The 19,828-nt window shown below is 38.4% G+C and overlaps 1 protein-coding gene across 1 annotated transcript in view; it reads right to left on the bottom strand.

Moving 5' to 3' along the window:
• KIAA1549L (KIAA1549 like) overlaps nt 1-19,828 on the bottom strand; it is a 190,479-nt gene that overhangs the window by 2,541 nt on the left and 168,110 nt on the right. The window contains exons 18-20 of the mRNA XM_063117318.1: nt 16,135-16,232; nt 14,600-14,748; nt 5,250-5,401 (exon numbers count right to left, since the gene is read on the bottom strand). Coding sequence (XP_062973388.1) covers nt 5,250-5,401; nt 14,600-14,748; nt 16,135-16,232 — 399 coding nt within the window. The remainder of the gene's footprint in view (nt 1-5,249; nt 5,402-14,599; nt 14,749-16,134; nt 16,233-19,828) is intronic.

Consider the following 19,828-nt stretch of genomic DNA (forward strand, 5'->3'; position numbering starts at 1 on the left):
CAGGATGGAGGAGGGCTGGTTTAGGAACATAAAGTAGCCTTTTATCTTCCTAAACTAAGTTATTTTACGTATAACTTAGTTTGCTCATAAAATTATCACTATATATATTTTTTAAAAAAATTAAAAGTAAACTCAGTAAATTTGTAATTATTGTCTGTACAGTTTACAACCACATCAAATGACTACTAGAGCATCAGAAACACAGGACTTTATCGAACAAAACCCAAATTGTCAAGTTTGCACATTTACCGCCAAAATCTACAATGGTGATTCTGCTCAAACTTGGGAAACTGAGCATAAATGTCTATCATTAAAATATACTTCAGATCAGTAATTTTAAGAAGGAATGGAATAACTAACTGTGTTGGGAATTTTACAGAGAGGATTTAAAACAAAATTCCCCATGGCTTCATTATTTCCAGCCATTTTATATCTCTAGTCATTCTATAAAAGTGTTGTTATTATATAGTTTTCAGAAATGATTTTGGGGAGAATAAAGGCTGGGTAACAATATATAAAGGTTTTGTCTTAAATTTTGAAAGAAAATATTTCTTAATCCAAAACTGTTCAACTTTTCTGGGGGAAACCAAAAACATTCCTGGGGGGGGGGGGGAAACAACAACTCCCCCCCCCCATTTTATTCCAGGGCATTCACATCTCTCACCAGGATAGAGGGAAGCCTCTGCAGTCTCCTTCCCTCCCCTTCTGAAGTGCAGTGGCGGGAAGAAAAAAAAAGCCCATGTCAAGATTCAGTTTGGATGAAATGTGTAAAGGGCAAAGTGCTAGCTCTGTTCCCCATTGTTCTCCATGAGTTGGAGTAGCATAAACATGTGAGAAGTTATGCATATTTAAATGTGGCAACTACATAATAGCGCAGCAGCCATATTGTTGACATCATTACGCTGCTGCCACCACCACCGGAATTTTGTAAGCCTCACTTTTCTGAGACACTTATGTCATATATATATATATATATATATATATATATAGGGTGGATTGATGCTTTAGAGTGGATTCCTGCATTGAGCAGGTGGTTGGACTAGATGGACTTGTAGGCCCCTTCCAACTCTGCTATTCTATGATTCTATGAAATAATATTCACTAAGCTTTTGCACTCTTTGGGTAAATAAATCCTGGTCCACCTCCAGGACTAGAGGGAGAATATCTGAAGCAGAGAGCCTTTTCTACTTATGTAGACTCCCATGTGATTTGGAACACTGGAAACTCTCCCCTTGCAATCTTAATCAATACAAAATCTTAATGTCAAAATAGGGCTCTAATTAAGCTAGGATACAGGAGGAGTAGAATTCAGGACAGAGTGAACTAGAGGAACAATAAAGGAACAGAAGGAGGAAACCTTCTCATCCCTATGAACATTATGTACATAACTGTACCACCTACCATCACTCACCAAACTAAGCTAGTTTGAATATGTTGGTTGAGTTTCATTCTACAATACAACAATTTTTTGTTGTCAACCTAAATAATTCATGATGCTGCAATTTATTTAAGAGTGTGAACAGAGAGCAAAAAATTGTAGATTAATTTATTATTATTTATTTAAAATATTTCTGTATTGCTTTTATACCCACCAGGCCCCTCAAAGCAATGTACAATAAAATCCAATAAAATCAGGAAAAAAGTACAGCTTCGTCATCTAACGTAGGCTAGCTGTATCTAGTAATGTATGGATAATGTTAAATCTGTTCTATCTATGTTTTGGGATTATCAGGCATCTTTCATTCCATTGTCTGCTCATTGACTGAATCAGGTTTTGGGTTGTTGTTTTTACCAGAATTTCATTCTTCTTGCATTAACTAATCAACACATTTGCCAACTGTGAATTAGTGCAAATCCCTCTCACCCCACCCCCGTGAAAAAATGATCCAAAGGTCTGCGGAATCCGCGTGACTGAGAAAAAGCTACTCTGTCGTGGAAACCGCTGGTTGGATTAATAGAAATCTGAACTCATTTGAATCCATTGCAGATTTCACTGACATCCTTAGCTGTAACTATATTTTAGATTGCACATATTCAACGAAATTGGGAAGAACAGGAAACAGTGAGCACGAACTAGCCCTAATTGCAATTGTCATTACCTACAGTTCATTTAATATTACTATGAAATTACTTGTGTACTGTTGTAGTTGTGGAGACAATATTTGTATGTACAAGCTCTAAACTGCATATAATGATGATGATGATTCTATACTTGCAATGGCCAGAGCTCTTTGGGTGGTAAAAAAAAAAGACAAAACATAATATAAAAACTTTATCATACAAAATTTTAAAACAATTTAAACAGGTAAAACAGTTACAATGAGGTACCAATACCTGATAAAACATTTGACATTAAAATCCCATATTATGCTATCAAATGCCTGGGAGTAGAGGACAATCTTAACATAGCACCAAAGAATTGACAATATCAGTAAAGTCCCCGCAGTGGGACTTTACTGATATACGAGATGAACAGTAAGCAATTTATTTTTCATAAGGATGCTCTTGGACTTTCCTCTGGGGAAGTTTCATTACAGAGAAAAGGCTTTGGGGTTTTTTAATTTGCATGACTACCTACTTCAAAAGGAAGTCATTTTCAGAGGCCTTATTCCAGATAACCCTGTATTCAGAGGGTGGGTAGCAACTGAAAAAAGGGCCTTTTCTGCAGTAGCATGTTTTCTATGGATTTGCCTCCTTTTCTATGGATTTCTCATGTGGCACATATTTTTGAGGTACTTAGCCCTTAGCTTTATCCCAGGGCGATCACCGGGATCGTCCCTGTGCATTCACATGATGCACAAGGACGATCCCAGGATCAGGGAGGAATGATCCCTCCCTTGCGCCGGGATCTCGCCCTCCACTTTAGGCCTAAGTTATTTTCCCTCAGGGCTGGCCCTACCACTAGATCGAGTGAAGTGATTATCTCAGGTAAGAGATGCTGGGGGGTAGCCGTGGTAGCCTCTCAGCTCTTCCTCCCAGGCTCCCTGGTTGTTCCCTTCTGTTGGAGGACAGACCTGTATATGCCACACAATCTCACCTGTGTCCTTAAACTAGACTGCTTTCTCAGGTGTGGTGGAGGACTCTATCCCATTGCCAGTGATAAAGGAAGATTCAACTGCCAGTTCAGAAGGTGTGCTGTAGATGGAATGGGGATGGGGCGCAGTCCTGTCTTTTTGTCTTGGGCCAGCCCTGATCTCCTGACCTATTAACAGCTGCTGCATCTTTTACTTCTGTCTGCTATTTTAACATGTTATTGATTTTTCTTTACTGCTTTTGCTGTTTTATTGTCTATCATTTTGTTATTTTAATTTTTGTATTGTAGTTTTTAGTTTTGATATTGAACATGTAATTTATTGTTTAATCACACTCAGAAGTTTAATTGTTCTTGAAAACTATCCTATTCCAGAAGTCAATAGCTCCCCTTCACTCAAAATCTTATTCACTGCAAAGGCATATTTAATTATTTACTTTTCTTTAGTAACTTCAAACACTATGGCCAGTTTCAAAGCCTATGTTGAAACTCAATGTTTTCAAAATATTATCAAATATTAATTCCTTGTGTGATTCATTATTGTTATTCCAGTGTTTCCAAAATATTCCAATAATCTCAAAAAGTTTTGCATTGGTGTAAAGTGGAAGATCCATGAGCAAGTAACTCTTTAGGGATATTAGATTTCTTAAACTAGCAATCTAATTTACAATTCTGATTATATAAAACAAAATATTTTATAGAGCATTTGCTGATTTTAACTTATATATCAATCTGAATAAGTACCAACAAACTTTTATTCTGTGTGCACTTTATTTGGCTCTGTTAATTGAATTCTCTTGCTTATTTAGGCAAGTACTCTCTGAATCACATAGGACAGCTATTTTAAATACAGATAGGAATAATTAAAAGGACGTTCACTGATTCTCAAGTTTGAAATTGTCAAAAATACATATTATAGTTACCATAAATCAATCCAACTATCATATAAAAGCTTTTACACAAAAGTTATAATAACACCTTTTATCCTTTGAAAGTGATAGTCTGGACTCGAGCTTCACCTGCAGGGGACCTCTTAGATGATGAGTCTGTTTGCCACCTGGTTGCTCACTCCTACTCATGCATTGCAAGGCCCCTATTACTTCATCTACATGAAGGATAACATTAAAATCTAAGGGATTTCAGGATGCAAGTGGCAATCAAATTCAACCAAGGTGAAGCACACTCCTATTGTCTGTATTAGACACATTTTGCAAAGAGAGCTGTGTTAGAACACTAGGGGCCAGTATTTCACCAATTTTAGTTCATGCAAACTTGTACAGCAGAACTTCAGAACTTTCTATGTAAAAGCTTTCATGGTGACTTGAACACAACCAGGTCCAAAATTCTAAATGCTGCTTCTCCTATTTGCTTCCCAACATTTTCTAATCAGAAGATACTATGAATCTTGCATGACGTGATGAGAGCAAATGTCTATTTTGTCATAATTAAAGGGTCGGAAGACAATGTGGGAGCTGCATAATTTCCTTTACAGAAGTGATTACAATGCAGGAAATTAATCCAGTATGAAGCAGTTGTAAGAGTAGCCCATTCATTAGTTCTTTTCTTTTTTTCTCACAAAGACAACAATTTCTAATAGTAGTCACCTAGTGTTCATTAAATATTAATCTTTAATTCAACAGATTGGAAAACCACATCCACACATTCCGGCTTGCCTTTTGGGACACACCACTGGACTTCAGACTGTGGTTAGTAACTCAACGGGAATTTTGACAACTGGGCTAGGTCAAGATAGAGCATAAAAATAAGATGTAGCTCTACAACATACCCCTTTCAAAGGGATCAGAGAATAATACAAACAACAATGGAGGCTCTGGCTATACTTTTGGTAGTTTACTTTTTCATATGAAATATGCACGTCACAATGGAAATGTTCTGTTTAGGCATCCTGGAGAATTTCCACTAGCAATGTACTCCAAGGTGCTGTTTTAAGTTAAGGAAGTTGTATATAATGAAATCTGAATTATTGTGAACTTTAGCAAATCCTGTTGTCCAATACTAACATTATTCTTTAATCTTCCAATTGCTCTGTAGGCCAGTGCAAGATAGCCAAATAGTTGAAGTGCAACTTTGCAACCAGTATCAGCTATAGATAAAGTTACTATCTATGGAGAAATTTTTGGTTCCATGTACGTGACCATAGTATGTTTACTGTGAATATTGAGACATAAAATAACAGAAAGAAAATGTGCACAATTACCGAATCAGCCCACTGCCCTGGTAATTCATTTTCTCCAGCATAGGGCATCCAAGCCTGGTTCCTGTATGCTGTAGGTGGTGTTGGGATGAAATAGCCCGTGAACCCAGGTCGGTTTGCTGCTGGGATGGCAAATACCGCTGGAACTGTACTTCCTATCAAGAAATAGGGAAGATGATTAGCACTCAAAATGCATTGCTCTAGACCTAGAGGAACATTGCAAAGGATACCTGAGATGTTCCAATTAGAAGATGCCATTTTGCATTGGCAATAGAGCCCCTTGCCAAGGATAGAACACATAGCATTGTATCTGCATCGAGTGCCTTGTTGCCACTGTTGTAGGATGAATCATCTCACAACAGAATATACCTGTTTGAAGATGACAACGCAGCAATGACACAGTGGAAACACCAACGGCATGATCATGCAACTAGTGATCATACTCGTCTGCAGTATGAATGAAGGAATGAATATCAGTTGGTAATCCATTGTATAAATTGAACATAGGCACAGTGCAGATGCAGATGTTTGGATTTATGCTAGTGCAAAAAGAGAGTAAGAGAAGCCAAGGCAATGTTACCAGTCAGGTTTCTAGCAGCTTTGTGAATTTATGTAAAGTAGTATGTGTGGTCTTAAAAACATGTAATTTATATTCTAGTGTTACTCTAGAGTCTTGTACCATTTATTAGCAGTGATACCAATATAGCAGTATTTTTTAATATCCAAAGGGATGGAAATGCTCTTAGGACTTTGGGACATCATAGTCCTACTGAATAGCGAGCAGTTGCAGCGGGATTTGAAACTTCTGGAGAGCAGTGTAACCATCTTCTGTTACTGTGAGACTGGGTTTGTTTGTGTACATATGGTGCTTTGTACAATCCTAGACGGTAATAACATCTATAAAATACTCCTTCATGAAACATACTGTTTAGTCAACATGATATATGCACAATTATTGGATTATAGGAAGAGGGGAAGGGAATAAAATTAAATATAGGTGTGACTGGTTCCTCTTCCAAGGTGTGAATTGGTCTTCACATAGCATGGATAATGTTGTACCAAACACCCGGTATTTAAATTAATGTCATTTCAACCTTCTGCTCCTTCAGAGTTCCTAATGCCTGCACCATTTCACATTAATTCAGATCGTTACATGATCATAAACCCATTATGGTGGGGGGGTTTTCCCTGATGCTTTCTATCGTGTTCACATAAACAGTTTATTTGTCCACTTGGGTGATCTTCATCAGTTGGCATATGGATAGATTCTTCAGTCTCACTGGTATCTTCTGGGAGCCACTTGTTAAATTGCTGGCAACACATCACTGCTCTCTGCTTGAAATATGTTGCCAAGTGTTAGAAAAAGAATCCATCTTTATCTTCTGTTCAATGAAGCATCTCTCTTACACACTGCATGCATCAGCTGCTAACATGTAAGTGTATTAAGTGCAACAAGTATTTCGACTACATCTTGCAAACTTTTCGGAATCAGAATCTTAAATAATATAAGGCATTATTTCATAGGTGTGGTAACATTACAGAGACTGGCTTTAATTATTTGTTAATTGCTGAAACATCCTCTCATCTTGTGCTGTTGACTCATGATTTGGGGAGGGGGAGATCAACAGCAGATGCTATCAACTTCTAACATCCCAATGCTTCTTTCTAGGACCAAAACCATTGACTTGGCCATAGTTTTAGTGCATTGTTAGTGCCCCTGGCCTGCTCTTATGATAGCTAGGCATAAAATTTACTGTTCTTACAGCCTGATCCCATGTGTGTTTACTCAGAAATAAGAGTAATTAAATTCAATCATACTTATTCTCCAGTAAGTGTGCAAAGGATTAGTTTCAGATCTTCTTTGCTATGAATCTCCCAGGACTGTGTTAATTTTAAAACTTGATTTCATATGTGACATTAAAATGCACATAATTGTCGCCAACTATTTGTGCTATGCACAACATGTCTGGCACGTTGAAAGTATATTCCACTTTTATAGAATGAGTAAAAATTGATTTAAGACTCACATGTGAAAATGCCCCAAGTGGAGGACTGATCAACAATCAGGAGTTTGACACTAAGAAATTCTGAATTCAGTGTCATCTGTACTCAGTATAGCCTTTATCAATAGAGCCTATAAGCCTTACTTTCGTTCACTCACAGTATCCTGTAAAATCTCTTCCTGATACCAATATGGTACCCCAAAATTTCCCTGCAGAATCTTAGAAAAAGTATGTTCTGTATCTCCCCCTTCCATGTGATCTCTATATAGGGATATATATGAGTCAGTCAACAGTAATTAAAATCTGACAAGGCTGTCGCATTATTGTCATCAGTCATGAGAAGTGCCTTTCCACCTGCCTGTCTACGAAATAGGCCAACCCTTTCCTTGTGGCCTTTTTTTAAAAATTGACAAAAGTACCTGTGTAACTTGAAACAAAACACTTCACACACATGGGATGTTAAACAGAAACAATATATTTTAATAAGACAAAGATCCATTTTTTTCCATTTCAGTTTACAGCACAGTTTCCAGCCTTCGTTGTCTACAATGGGCTTATCAGAATTGCATAAATGTTGCTTATGGAGTTACATGAAATGAACGGAACCAAGGACACCAACCAAGCACCCTTTATTTGGCAAGTGGGGAAAGGGGGGATGTTAGAAGTTAACCACATGTGTTCTTTGAAGTCATGTTCCTCTAATGACATATGGCCACTTTGGCGTGATACCTTGAATTCTGGATTTAAAAGGTTTCAGGAGAATATACTCTGCTCTGCTGAAGTGGGAGTGGCATGGGTGCATTTGTCCTTATGGGACTTAACAACAGTCTAAAAACAGCAATTCCAAAAAAAGAAAAAAGGAGAAAAAACAGTTTTTAAAAAAACAGAGACATCATATTACAAACAGAGTCTCTTGAAGTCATAGGTTGGGATGACGGTAGATACAACACAAGTAATTTAAATTGGGAAAATGCTTTTACTGATTAAAGCCATTTCCAGTACCAATATTTATACCACGGCTGTATATTTACACCACATTTTACAATCACAGAGATGGCTTGTGACATTAAACCCAGGATGAGGGTAGTGAGGAGCTGCTATCCTGCTGGGAGACTTGTAAGCTTCTCTTGAGCAGTCACAATTACCAATATACTGCTCCCAGACTCACAAGGATGCCATTTTCCAATGTCTCCTTTAATTCATAAGCAGTAACCCCGAAAAAAGAAAGGGGGGAGGGAGGGACTATTATCACATCTTCTCCACACATTCAACCATTTTGATCCTGAGCAGAACAGCAGCAGAGAGCATTCCTCCTACCCTCAAGTTAAAAAAAAATATGGGGCAGCTGCTCTAATGCAAATATAAAAACAACCACTCAGAATCAGGGCTAGACCATAAAAGAACTTGTCATCAGTACACATGCTGCATTATTAAACAAGCTTTGCATTTGCATAACTTTACATTTCAACCTGCTTCCGCTGCAAAAGGGAAGAGTTGTGGTCATGCACTTCGCTAAAATCAGACCCGTGTGGCCACAGGAGAATCTTCCAACACTGGCAGTGGTGTGCAATATGGATTTTAATACTGTACAGCTGCCATAGAAGTTCCATTCTCATATAAGCAATTGGCTCAACATTGCTTATACTTTTGGGACTCCACTGCTATCATTCAGAATCATTGGTCTTTAAGTCTCACCTAAGGAAGCATGGGGACTGCCTAGAAATAAATACAATCCCAAACATGGAGCCAGTTTTTGTGTGTGCCTTGATTGGTCACATCAAAATGAGTGGCTTAATGAGCCATTTATCCTGCGAATCTGTATTGATGAGGCTAGAGGCCAAGAAGCAGCCAATTATTATTTTTATTGGTCATTTTTTTTCTGAGGAAGTCAAACATGCTGAAGACCTCAAGAATCCTGAAATTTTTCTTAGACTGAGTGATGCCAGCGGAACCACCTATATTTGTATTGTCTTCACTGAATGTTGGGAAAGACTTTGGGGGGGGGGGGCAAATTCAAGAAATTTTTGTCAAATGAATGAAATTTTCAGGCTGCTGCAAATTCCAGAGTTGTAGACCCATATATTCAAGGTATACTGCCTGAAACCACATATTTCTTTAAAGTCCTATAGAACCCAGTGGGTTGACTCTGGACTGGAGTAATTCTTTTGAAGACTGCAATTACATGGGTACTGAAAAGTTACATGGGCTGCCATAACGGTTCTTTATCAAGCATTGCCTTGGCAACAAATGCTTCCTCCGGTAAGTCATTCTTATTCTGAGGCAGTCCATTCAATGCCTCCAATTACAGATTCACACCCACGAAAGCCTTTAATCCAAGTTTCAAATCATCAAGACTAAAAATGCATATATTGAGATGGAAGTCCCCTGTTATCGTCCACCCACAACCTTTCAAAATCCACTAAACTAAAGGTACAAAATTTTCATTTAAAAAACACCCTGTTGATAACTAGCATTGACTGAAATTACTACATTATTTTCCTTCTGTTTTCATGTTCTTCCATGCTGTATCTGCCAAACAAAGTCAGTAGGCTGTTAGTGCTCAAATAACAACCTTTCTATGATATATCTTGGGTTCCCAAGGCTAGCCATCTTACTTGCTCTTCCACTTAGGCAGGTTAATCCAATTCTTTATTTTATATAAAGCAAAACTGGGAAAGTGGGCTTTGGCATATAAATTCAGAAGGCCATTATATTCTTATATTCTATCTCTTCCCAGAAAATAAACAAGTTAGATTTCTTGCAACTACTCTGCCAAGTGATCCTCTAGTATGTGTATACAATTTGTAATAACTATTCCTAAGAAGACATGGTAAAAGTGGATATTATGAAAGACATGACAGAATTATCAAATGTTTGGGAGTCCATTTTGAACTTTGATTAAGGAGATATAGACCCTGTTCAGACAATACACTAAGCCGCGGGAGCTAAGCTTTTTGGCTTAGCGTGTTGTGTGAACTATGACTTAGTGTGTCGTATGAACCATTCATAACCATGCTGGCTATATAACCACAGTTTAAACATGCTACTAACCATTTGCTGCAAAAGGGTTAGTGACCTAACTATGGCTTAGTATGTTGTCTGATCAGGTCCATAATCTTTTCCCACTAAAACTAAAGAATTTGGTATTCCACCATATCTTAAATTCAGTGGAGCTGTGGTAAATGTTGATCTGCAGGTGCTCATCATGACAGTCCCCATAGCCATGCCCACAAGGGGAGTCCAAAAATGCAGGGAGCTGTGTTAATCTATCTATCTATCTGAGTTCTAGCAGTTTTTATTTCCACCAGGAGCAGGTCTTAAATGCCCATTCGAGACCAAGCCACCCAAAATACTTTGCCTTACAATAGGGGTAGCTCACAATAATATATTTTTGCTGGAAAAAATCCACCACCACCACCCTCTCACCCTATTGTGAGAATTGCAGCTAAACTCAGAGGACCAGGGAAGTCTGGGCAGGGTGAGGTGGGAATGACATAATTGTTCCTGCCAATAAATATGTCCCAGTGTTTTGACCCTGTGAGCCCTGGCTCCATTTCAGCACTGCTTAAGTTGCATCCAGAGAACCTAACAGTTACCCTTCGTCCTTCTGGACTGGGAGACCAGGGCCTTAGCTAGACCTAAGGTTTATCCTGGGATTGTTCCGGGGTCGTCCCTGCCTGCTCCCAGGATATCCTGTGTGTCATTTACAAGAACAGGGATGATCCTGGGATAAACCTTAGGTCTAGCTAAGGCCCATATCATTTAATTTGTACTGCACTAAGCAAATTACTCGTGGGATATAAGAATGCCACGGCAGTAGTACTTTTACACAATACTAAAATGCAGATACTTCTGCATCAGACACACAATCCCTTTTTGAAGTATCAACGCCCAAATCCTAAACTGAATAATTTTTAATATGTTGAAACTGCCAAATATCAGTGAATAATTCTACACTGATATATATATATATATAGAGAGAGAGAGAGAGAGAGAGAGAGAGAGAGAGAGAGAGAGAGCAGTGGCTAGCACAGTGGTTCCCAAATCCTGAATGTGGATCAAAGAGAAAAGAATCTTTTGTGTGGAGTCACCCAGGCTCCTGGCAGTGAAGAATGTAACATCAGGAAGATGGTGGGGGAGGGGCAACAGTGGAATGGACTGCTCATTTAGAAGTTGGGACAAAGAGACCTGTCCTAGGTGAAAACTACATGCCAGCATCCTCTTAAATAGCAGTTTGGAGCCACTGTGCTCCTTGGCCAGATGTTGCCAAAATTCTGTTCCCATAATTAAATTAGTAGTTTTGCACAATCCTACCACCGTTCAGTTCCAAAAATGCTCTGCTTAACTGCACTTTTCAGAAACATATCATGACAAAAGTTATCTGTGGCAGTGGGATCTAGTGAATTACCATGCTTTAGAGAAGCAAAGAGCCTTCAAAGCCACTGGGAACCTTGAGTAAAAGAGCACACAAGCACTAACACTTCCCTTGACAACATGCAAACTGTGCTGAGTGGTCCCACTGGGACTATTCACATGCTGAAAATTAAGTAAAAAATTTAAATGCTTCACTGGATCATAGCCTAAGGCAATATAGTGAAATTTCTACAAGCCCTTTATTTCCAACTTGGTGCAAAAAAAAATTCCATAGTTTATCTCTAACCATAAAAACATTGCAAGTCCCATTGGTTTCATTGAAACTTCATTTCCATGTAAGTATACTTAGGACTGTGACCTTTGTTTCTATTTTTTAAATAGGGGCAGTTCTTTAAGACAAAGGCATTATCTGTAGTTGCATTATTAAATGCTGATCTTACAAAAAATTAAAGGTTTTTATATTTTTATAAAGATGTTATTTTACATGTGTAAGAAAAGTGGACATAATGCTCTTGCAATAACTTAGCACCTCGGGATTTCAGATTCAGAAAAATAAAGGAAACTCAACTGTGTGTCGGAACTAACAGCTCATTGAGCCCAGTATCATTTCCCCAAATCCTGATGTTTCAGAACTTTCATTAATTAAGACAGTGGTCCATTCTCTCCTGTTTACTCCAGGTCTCAAGAAATTAAAAATACTGGGATACCCAATCATAAAAATTGGTGCATGTATATTCCTAGCCTCTATGAACATACTAACATCTTTTTATAAACTCTATAATAAACTGCTGACTGTTACTTCTTTAAGTGGCAAGTAGCCAACTTATGGAAGTACAGTTTTATTTAGCTGATCTTTCACTGCCATTCATAGGTTTCAAAATACAAATAGATACCAGCAACATAGTGTGTGTGTGGAGGGGGAGGTGGTATTAAATTTTGAATAGAGTGGGCAGATGTTACAACAGTAGATGAAAAGCTCAGTCTAGGGGAAAAGGACTTGAAAGGCGTAGAGGGCATCTGTTACCTGTGTGTGTATCAGCACCCAGGATTTGAAAATCTAAGTGAGCATTAAACCACAGAGTATAAGGAAAGAAAATCCAAAGGAAAAAAGCTTAACACTATCAAAGGTGCAAACCTATGCACATTTAGGTAGAACAAAAGTCCCACAACTCCCTGCATTCCCTATCCAGCATGGATAGCTAGGGAATTTTGGAAGAAGCGGGACTTTTTTATGTCTGAACATGCATAGGATTGAACCCTTTCAGTGAACAAGCCAGCATTTTCTCCTATACACTTCTTTCCTTCCAAATTTCATTTGCTTACATTGGCCTTCAAGAGATAATGTCTCTGTGTGAACCAACTCTTTAGATGACCAGGTTAACTTTTTCCAAAACATTGTGGGATGTTTACCACTTTTAATTTATTGAAGAGACTGGGGAAAAACAATGAGCATCATCCATGGCACAATGATGATAGCAGACAAATTTTACTTTTAGACAAAGCAAGCGCCCTTACCTAGGCTTTTTAAAGAGGCAAAACAGTTATTTTCTTTTGCTTACCTTTCATTTGTCGCACATGCTTTTCCAGTTAGTTAAAGTCAGTTGAGTGAAAAGCAAGCATTTAGTGTCATTCCAGCAGGTTTCGAAAGCCCTGAAAATCATCTGCGACTTCCACGCCTTTTCCTCATCCAGCAAATACAAGGGGTGCTCCTATAATTTGCCTGCACCTTCCTTTCCTACCCCATTGTACCAGCAAAACAACTACTCCTTATCTGAAGACAATACACATTTCATTGGCTTCCTGACCAACTCAAATAATCTTCCTCAAGTCTCTTAAATGTCATGGGCTTCAGCAATATGCAGTGAACACAGGAACACTAACAAAATGGCAGATCAAATTTACAATGTAAAATAGGAGATGAGCCCAACTCATTCACACACAGGCTTATACAAACATTTAGGTATAGAAGTCCAATGTACCCAAGGAGATATAACGTCTGCAGTATTTCCTTAATACAGAAAGGATTTTGATCAGTTCACTGGGATTTCTTTGTAATCAAAGAGATTTGCTGGGGCCACAGCTCAATGGTAGAGCACATGCTTTGCATGTAAAAGGTCCCAGGCTCAATTACAGCATCTCAAGTTAAAAGGGACTCTGGCAGCGCGTGCTGAGAAAGACTTCTGTTCGAGACCCTGAAGAGTTGCTGCAAGTCAGAATAGATGATACTGGACAAGATGAACGACTTGACTCAGTGTGAGGCAGGTTAATACTATTTTCTGAAGTTTCTTGTTGCAGGTAGCATCTACTTGCTGGTAAGCTCCCAGAGCAAATGCCTATGCACACAACCATAATCAGCTTATTAATGACGGGGTGATGCTCATCTGAACTGATTTACCACATTGGGAACCTCTCAGTCACTAATCAGGATATCCTCACCTAAGTCACTTTTGAAAGGTTTGCAAGGACATGCTAGCTTGCGAGCTGAAGACACAATGAAACAATCACATGACATTTACCATCGGTTCAGGTTGGTTTTGCCACATTGAGCTGAAAGTGGTAATTGAACTGACTTTTTCTAAAGAGAGCTTGTGGCCTCTGGATCAATGCAGGGCACATTCAATCCAAGAGTAGGCAGCCATTGCAAGGGAAACTGATTACATGACATGGCCATTTGTTTTCTGTACCACAAAACACCATTGGTTCCAAGATCCTGTCTCAGAAAGATGCCAATTCCAGGTGCTTCAAATAGAAAGACCATGGCCATCCTCCCCATTCCTCTCTCATATTAGAAATACGCTGCATGTGATAAATGAAGGAGTGTGTATGATTCCTTTTATTAATCCTTCTCCTCCTCAAGCCTTCAAGAGAACCATTTAACACAGTTCTAAACAAGGGCATTTGCAAGATCTCATACGCTCGTCTCTATGCCATACAGACTTAGATGTGGTCTCTGTTTGTACCGCATGCGTTTTTCACCTGAGTAATTCAAAGCTGATTGATCCAATGGAGCCACAGATACTGGGGCTCTTGATACTGGGACAAAAGGGGCATGATCATGCGGCTGTATCTGTTCAGTCCCACTGGACTCTGATATTCTTGTCTTGCTGCCAATATCGGAAGTCGACCTGTATAATATATATTGGAAACATCCGTCATTGCAACATCAAGCACACATTGGCAGCAATTTACACAACTCTGGCACAAACCAGTTAACTACCCTGGATTATATGGTTTGAGATGAATATGGTCAAGGAGCAGCACTATTTCACCACAGATCAGCAAGGGCAGAGCAGGCTGTGTAAAAGGAAGATACAGATAATGTTTGGGCGTTGTTGTTTTTTGCTTTAACATTCCTGCACAATGGATGAATACCTACTTCGTTGGGCACTGCCTGGTACCTCATTTACTACTGCTGTATACAGATCTTTTAACCTGTACTTGAAATATATATATATCCTGATTTTAGCATAGTATAAATAAATGTTATGAAATAAAAAAGTAGTGCAATAAATAGTAATTGTTATTTGTTGTATCCTGCCTAAACTGGCAGAAAACAAAATCTAAAACTAATAAATTTTATAAACACTATGACTTTATAGAGCTCCAGTTTCTAAAATACAGCCTGTTTTAGTTCACTGCTGCTATCATCTACCTGACAATGAAGGATGAACATGACTGCCAGTGCTCTACAGTGCACTGATATTTTTGCACAACTGTTATGACATCACTGGCAGCCAATCAGGGCAGCTCAATTATTTCTGTATTCTTATGCCATACACAGTAAAAAAAAAACCAAGCGTGCTATGCTTTGGCTTTGCAGATGGCCCAGTGTATTGCTTTTGTAAAAGACCAAGTAATTTCATAAGCCTGAACCATGCAACAGTTACTCAGAAATGCATGGCAGGAGGAGCTATATAAGCTAGCTTGCTGTGAGAATACAGAATTTAAAAGGCATTGTCCAGCAGATTAAAATGAATGGAGGCTGTAGAATAGCAATGCCTGGAGAATCGTGCACTACATATTAAAACAATGTTAAAACTGATTCATATTTAATAGGCATTTAAAGTGCAGATAACAAATCTGATAGTAACACTCCAAATGTCTCCAGAGTGCCAAAATCAATTTTACCAGGTCATCCATATATTTTGTGCTGCCTACAGCTGGTCATCTCAGAAAATAAAAACAGGGAGGCTTATGAATCATTCACATTTTTATAGCACAACTAATCTGACATTATGCCTTTGTAATAGAGGACTTGTTTAAAAGATACTAGAGGATAGATTTGGTATATTTATTATGTATCTGAGTGGTTTACGGTTGAATAAAGAGCCACATTTTTCTTTGCCTGGTTGCTTTTTAAAAGTTTGAAATCTAAGATTCTGAAATGACACCATTTGATTGCAATTTCACAAATACAAGGAATCTAGCCTTGTAATATACCTGAAGTTTTCAATGTCTGTTACAAAGAGATTTAAAACTGTCATCTAAATAATAAAACAACATCATAGTACCTCCTAAGAGAGGTGACAGCGACAGGTCCTGTTCTGGGAGGTACAGGAGGAGGTGGAGAACCCATCACCATTTCAGGGAGTGGAGAAAACCTATATGCCTGTTAAGGGGAGAAAAGAGTGATTCCTAAAAGATCTATTGACTTCTCATAAAAATTATAGTACATTGCATTTTTCCAAACTATAGGAGAAGCACATAGAAAGAAGACTGTTTAGCTGAACTCCATGTCACTATATATGGTCTATCCTTCAAGTTAATTTTTTTTAATACCTCCTAAAATTGAGACACCACTATATTCTTCTCTGCCTGAGCCTCCCCCAAGGAGAAATCAAAATTGTTTCTACCCCACTGAAAATGAAATGTTTTGATGTCGGGACATCTGGAAGCATCAAATGCTATCACAGGAAACAAAACAGCATGGAAGCACCTATTTTGTACATCAGTTTTCTTCCTGACTCTCTTTGTGGGGAGATCTTTTTTCCTATTCCCTTAGGGAAGAAAACAAAACACAAATCACTTCCTTATGACAATAAAGATGTTTTAAAACCACAACACCAAAAGTAGTCCTAAGAATCAGAGTTTAGAGGCCATCAGTTCAGCCATCTAGCCTCTGTTAGGGCCTGGATTTACAGAACTTGGCAGCAAATGGCATAAAACAAAGTTAGAGGTTTTGCCATGTTATACAAGTGCAGAAATACCTTCCTGACACTTTTCTCCATCAACCTATGGCCCAAAGCATGATATATGAATCTTGAGGCCTTTGTACTATGACAGAGATTGTCACATTCACTTGGAAATACAATGACAGTTAGTGAATCTGCTTAGTAGCTTAGACTGAAAGACCGCTCTGACACACTCCAGTTACAATTGCCTAGAATAGTAAGCATATCAAAATCATCACAGAGCACAGCATGGCATTATAAATACCCTAACAGACTGTGGCACAGCAATACACCTTGATATAAGAAGTATCGCAAGAACAAGAAAGCTTTGTGCCTCCACCTTTCAAACCCATCCTATCCCCTATTTCATGTTGCCTCCAAGAGTTATAAGAGGTAGCTGAGAACACATGTGCATTGTTTCCTAATCTAAGGGTAAAGAATCCCAGTATTTGCCTAGCAGATTTACCAATCTTCTGTTCTAATTAAAATTTGCAAAGCAAATTTAATACAGAGATGGTGGCCTCAACGCACATATATTAGTAACAATATTTAGAAATTTTATATAGGGCCTCTAGGGGTGTTAAAAAACTTCTTACGCTTTCAATAATAATATTTATAACAACACTATAAGTTATTATTGTTATTCCCATTTTTCAGATCAGAGCTTGAGGCTGAGTGAGCTTTCTTAAGCCAAGGCAATTCAGCAAATGTGATTCAACTTGGGGACCTCCCAGCTCATACATTTGACCAGCTCTTTGTTAGAAAGGTTGCATGGAGTCAAGTTAAACATGCTAGAGTCAGAATCTAAACTTCTTGATAAAAGCAGCAGTATGAAAAAATGTGGGTGGGTTACCTTTCTCCTCATTGGGCTGAGTAGCACAGACCTTCCCACTCAAGACTCATACCCACTCTTCTACACCAACTTTTAGCAATGATCATAAGTATTCTCAGCAACTATGCATACAGTATATCAAATTCATCATATGAACAGCTTTTCATGTAATGTGCCAAAATCTGAATTCAGCTTCATATAGGCTGAAGCAAATGGGAACCAAAAGGGGCAATAACAATACTTTTCCCACAGCAAGCATACATTGAAGACACTGTAAGGCCTTCACTTAGACACAAGTTGAATTGATGTCAGTAAATTTGCCCAGAAAGCAAGTTAAGGATCAGGATGCCTAAGAACTGTAAACTGAAAGTGCTATGTGCAATAGATTAAAGTACCTTTGGGAACCATTAAGTCACTAAGTTTTATAGGAGGTAAAGGGCTAAACAATGCAAACTAATGAGACAACAAGTCTATTGTTTAAATACAATCTTTGTGTTATCCTGTCCTAATTTTTTACATACATTTTTGTTAGAACCCATGCCTGCCTACAACTGTCATCTAAAAAATGCAAGCATATTTGACAGGGAACATGCCTAAAGTCCTTCCACACACTTAAAAGCATATGTGGCTTTTTACTTCCTTTTAGAAAGATTCTAAGACAGATTGGTTGATCACTATGTGCCAGAGCAATATCTAGATGGAGTCCAACCATAAAATTTGTTGAAAAACCTCAAGTGTATCAGTCAGCAATTTCAGAGTGCCATGGGCAACTTTTCCCAAGATTTAAACATCAAAAACCTGAACTTGTGCATTTAATGTCACTGGCTTTGAAATAAACCCTAGAGGGATGGATCAGAACTAAAAAAAAAACCTGTCTTCCCAATCATAGCAGTGTTGATTATACCACCTGGCAATTTATTTCTATTTACAGCAATAGCAATAATCCGGGGGTTTCAAGCTATGGATGTGTTTATTTCCATTACAAAATCTGAAATCCCTTTTCAATAAAACAAAACTATCTATGCGGCAGGGTCTTGCTATTTACTGTTTTACTCTGTACAGCACCATGTACATTGATGGTGCTATATAAATAAATAATAATAATAATAATCTATACCAGAGCAGGATACAACAAAAACAATTTTAGGTTTAGTTTCCTGCCCACCCTCCCCAGTCCTAAAGCAAATTCCAGACTATCCTCATCACAGTAAACTCACAATTTCACAGACCTATTTTGAAAAAGATACTTTGCCAGTCCTCAAACTAACTTTTCATTTTTCAAACAAGAACCAGGTCAAATCAGTTATTACTAAAAGGCAGCATCCAAACTGACAGTTTGCCAGCATCAACCACATTTACTACAACCATAGTAAAAACAATTGCTTCACAACAGGAAGTGGGCTCTTCATATCACAGTCTTGGAAATTAGCTCAAGCTAGTGCTTCTGGAATGGGACGCATCAGTAGAGCTCCCTTCCCTGCTAACTTGTCCTGTACCAGAAGCACAAGTTTTAGTTAGTTTCTGGTTGTGCTGTCAAGTGCTAGCTTCCCAATGTACTAGTACTCATGCTTGTTAGCATAAGGGCAGCATTGGAGTCCAGGATCCATGGCGCTTGGAATCAGTGCCAGAAGGAGGAGGTATTAGGAAGGTACTAAAAGTACCTAGGATGCATCAGATTTCCTATACACTTACAAGGTCATTGGGAAAGGTCTGGAAAGGCTCATCCTACACTCTGGGCAATGGTAGTGGTGTGCTAAGGGTAAACATCTTGTTGGCTATTCTGTCTTCTAACAGAGAAATCTAAAGGTGAAGGTAACATGTCATGCACTTTTTTCTAACTCCACATTGTTGGGCACCATTGAGTTGGTGGTGCCCACATACCTCTAAGCAAGGTATGTGTACTTTGGGCCTTAGTAAAGACAACAGATTGGGTTGGCTAGGTTCTCTATGATCAAGACAGGGAAAGGAATGCACCTTTTCCCCTTGTTCAGGGTATAGATGAATTAGGGATTATGAGACACATTTTCCAGAAACAACCCACAGCTTTGCTGTGGCATATCGTAACTTTTATATCAGTGGGTTGATTCATAACTGAATGAGTTCAGGCAGAAAAATATCTTTGTTCCCATTTAACTGTTGAGAAAATTAGAGGGATTAGTCATGCTCCTTTCTCCCTTTTTAAGGTCTGGTTTAAATAAATGC

The sequence above is a fragment of the Elgaria multicarinata genome, chromosome 2 (genome assembly GCF_023053635.1).
Source record: "Elgaria multicarinata webbii isolate HBS135686 ecotype San Diego chromosome 2, rElgMul1.1.pri, whole genome shotgun sequence".
NCBI classification, from domain to species: Eukaryota; Metazoa; Chordata; class Lepidosauria; order Squamata; family Anguidae; genus Elgaria; species Elgaria multicarinata.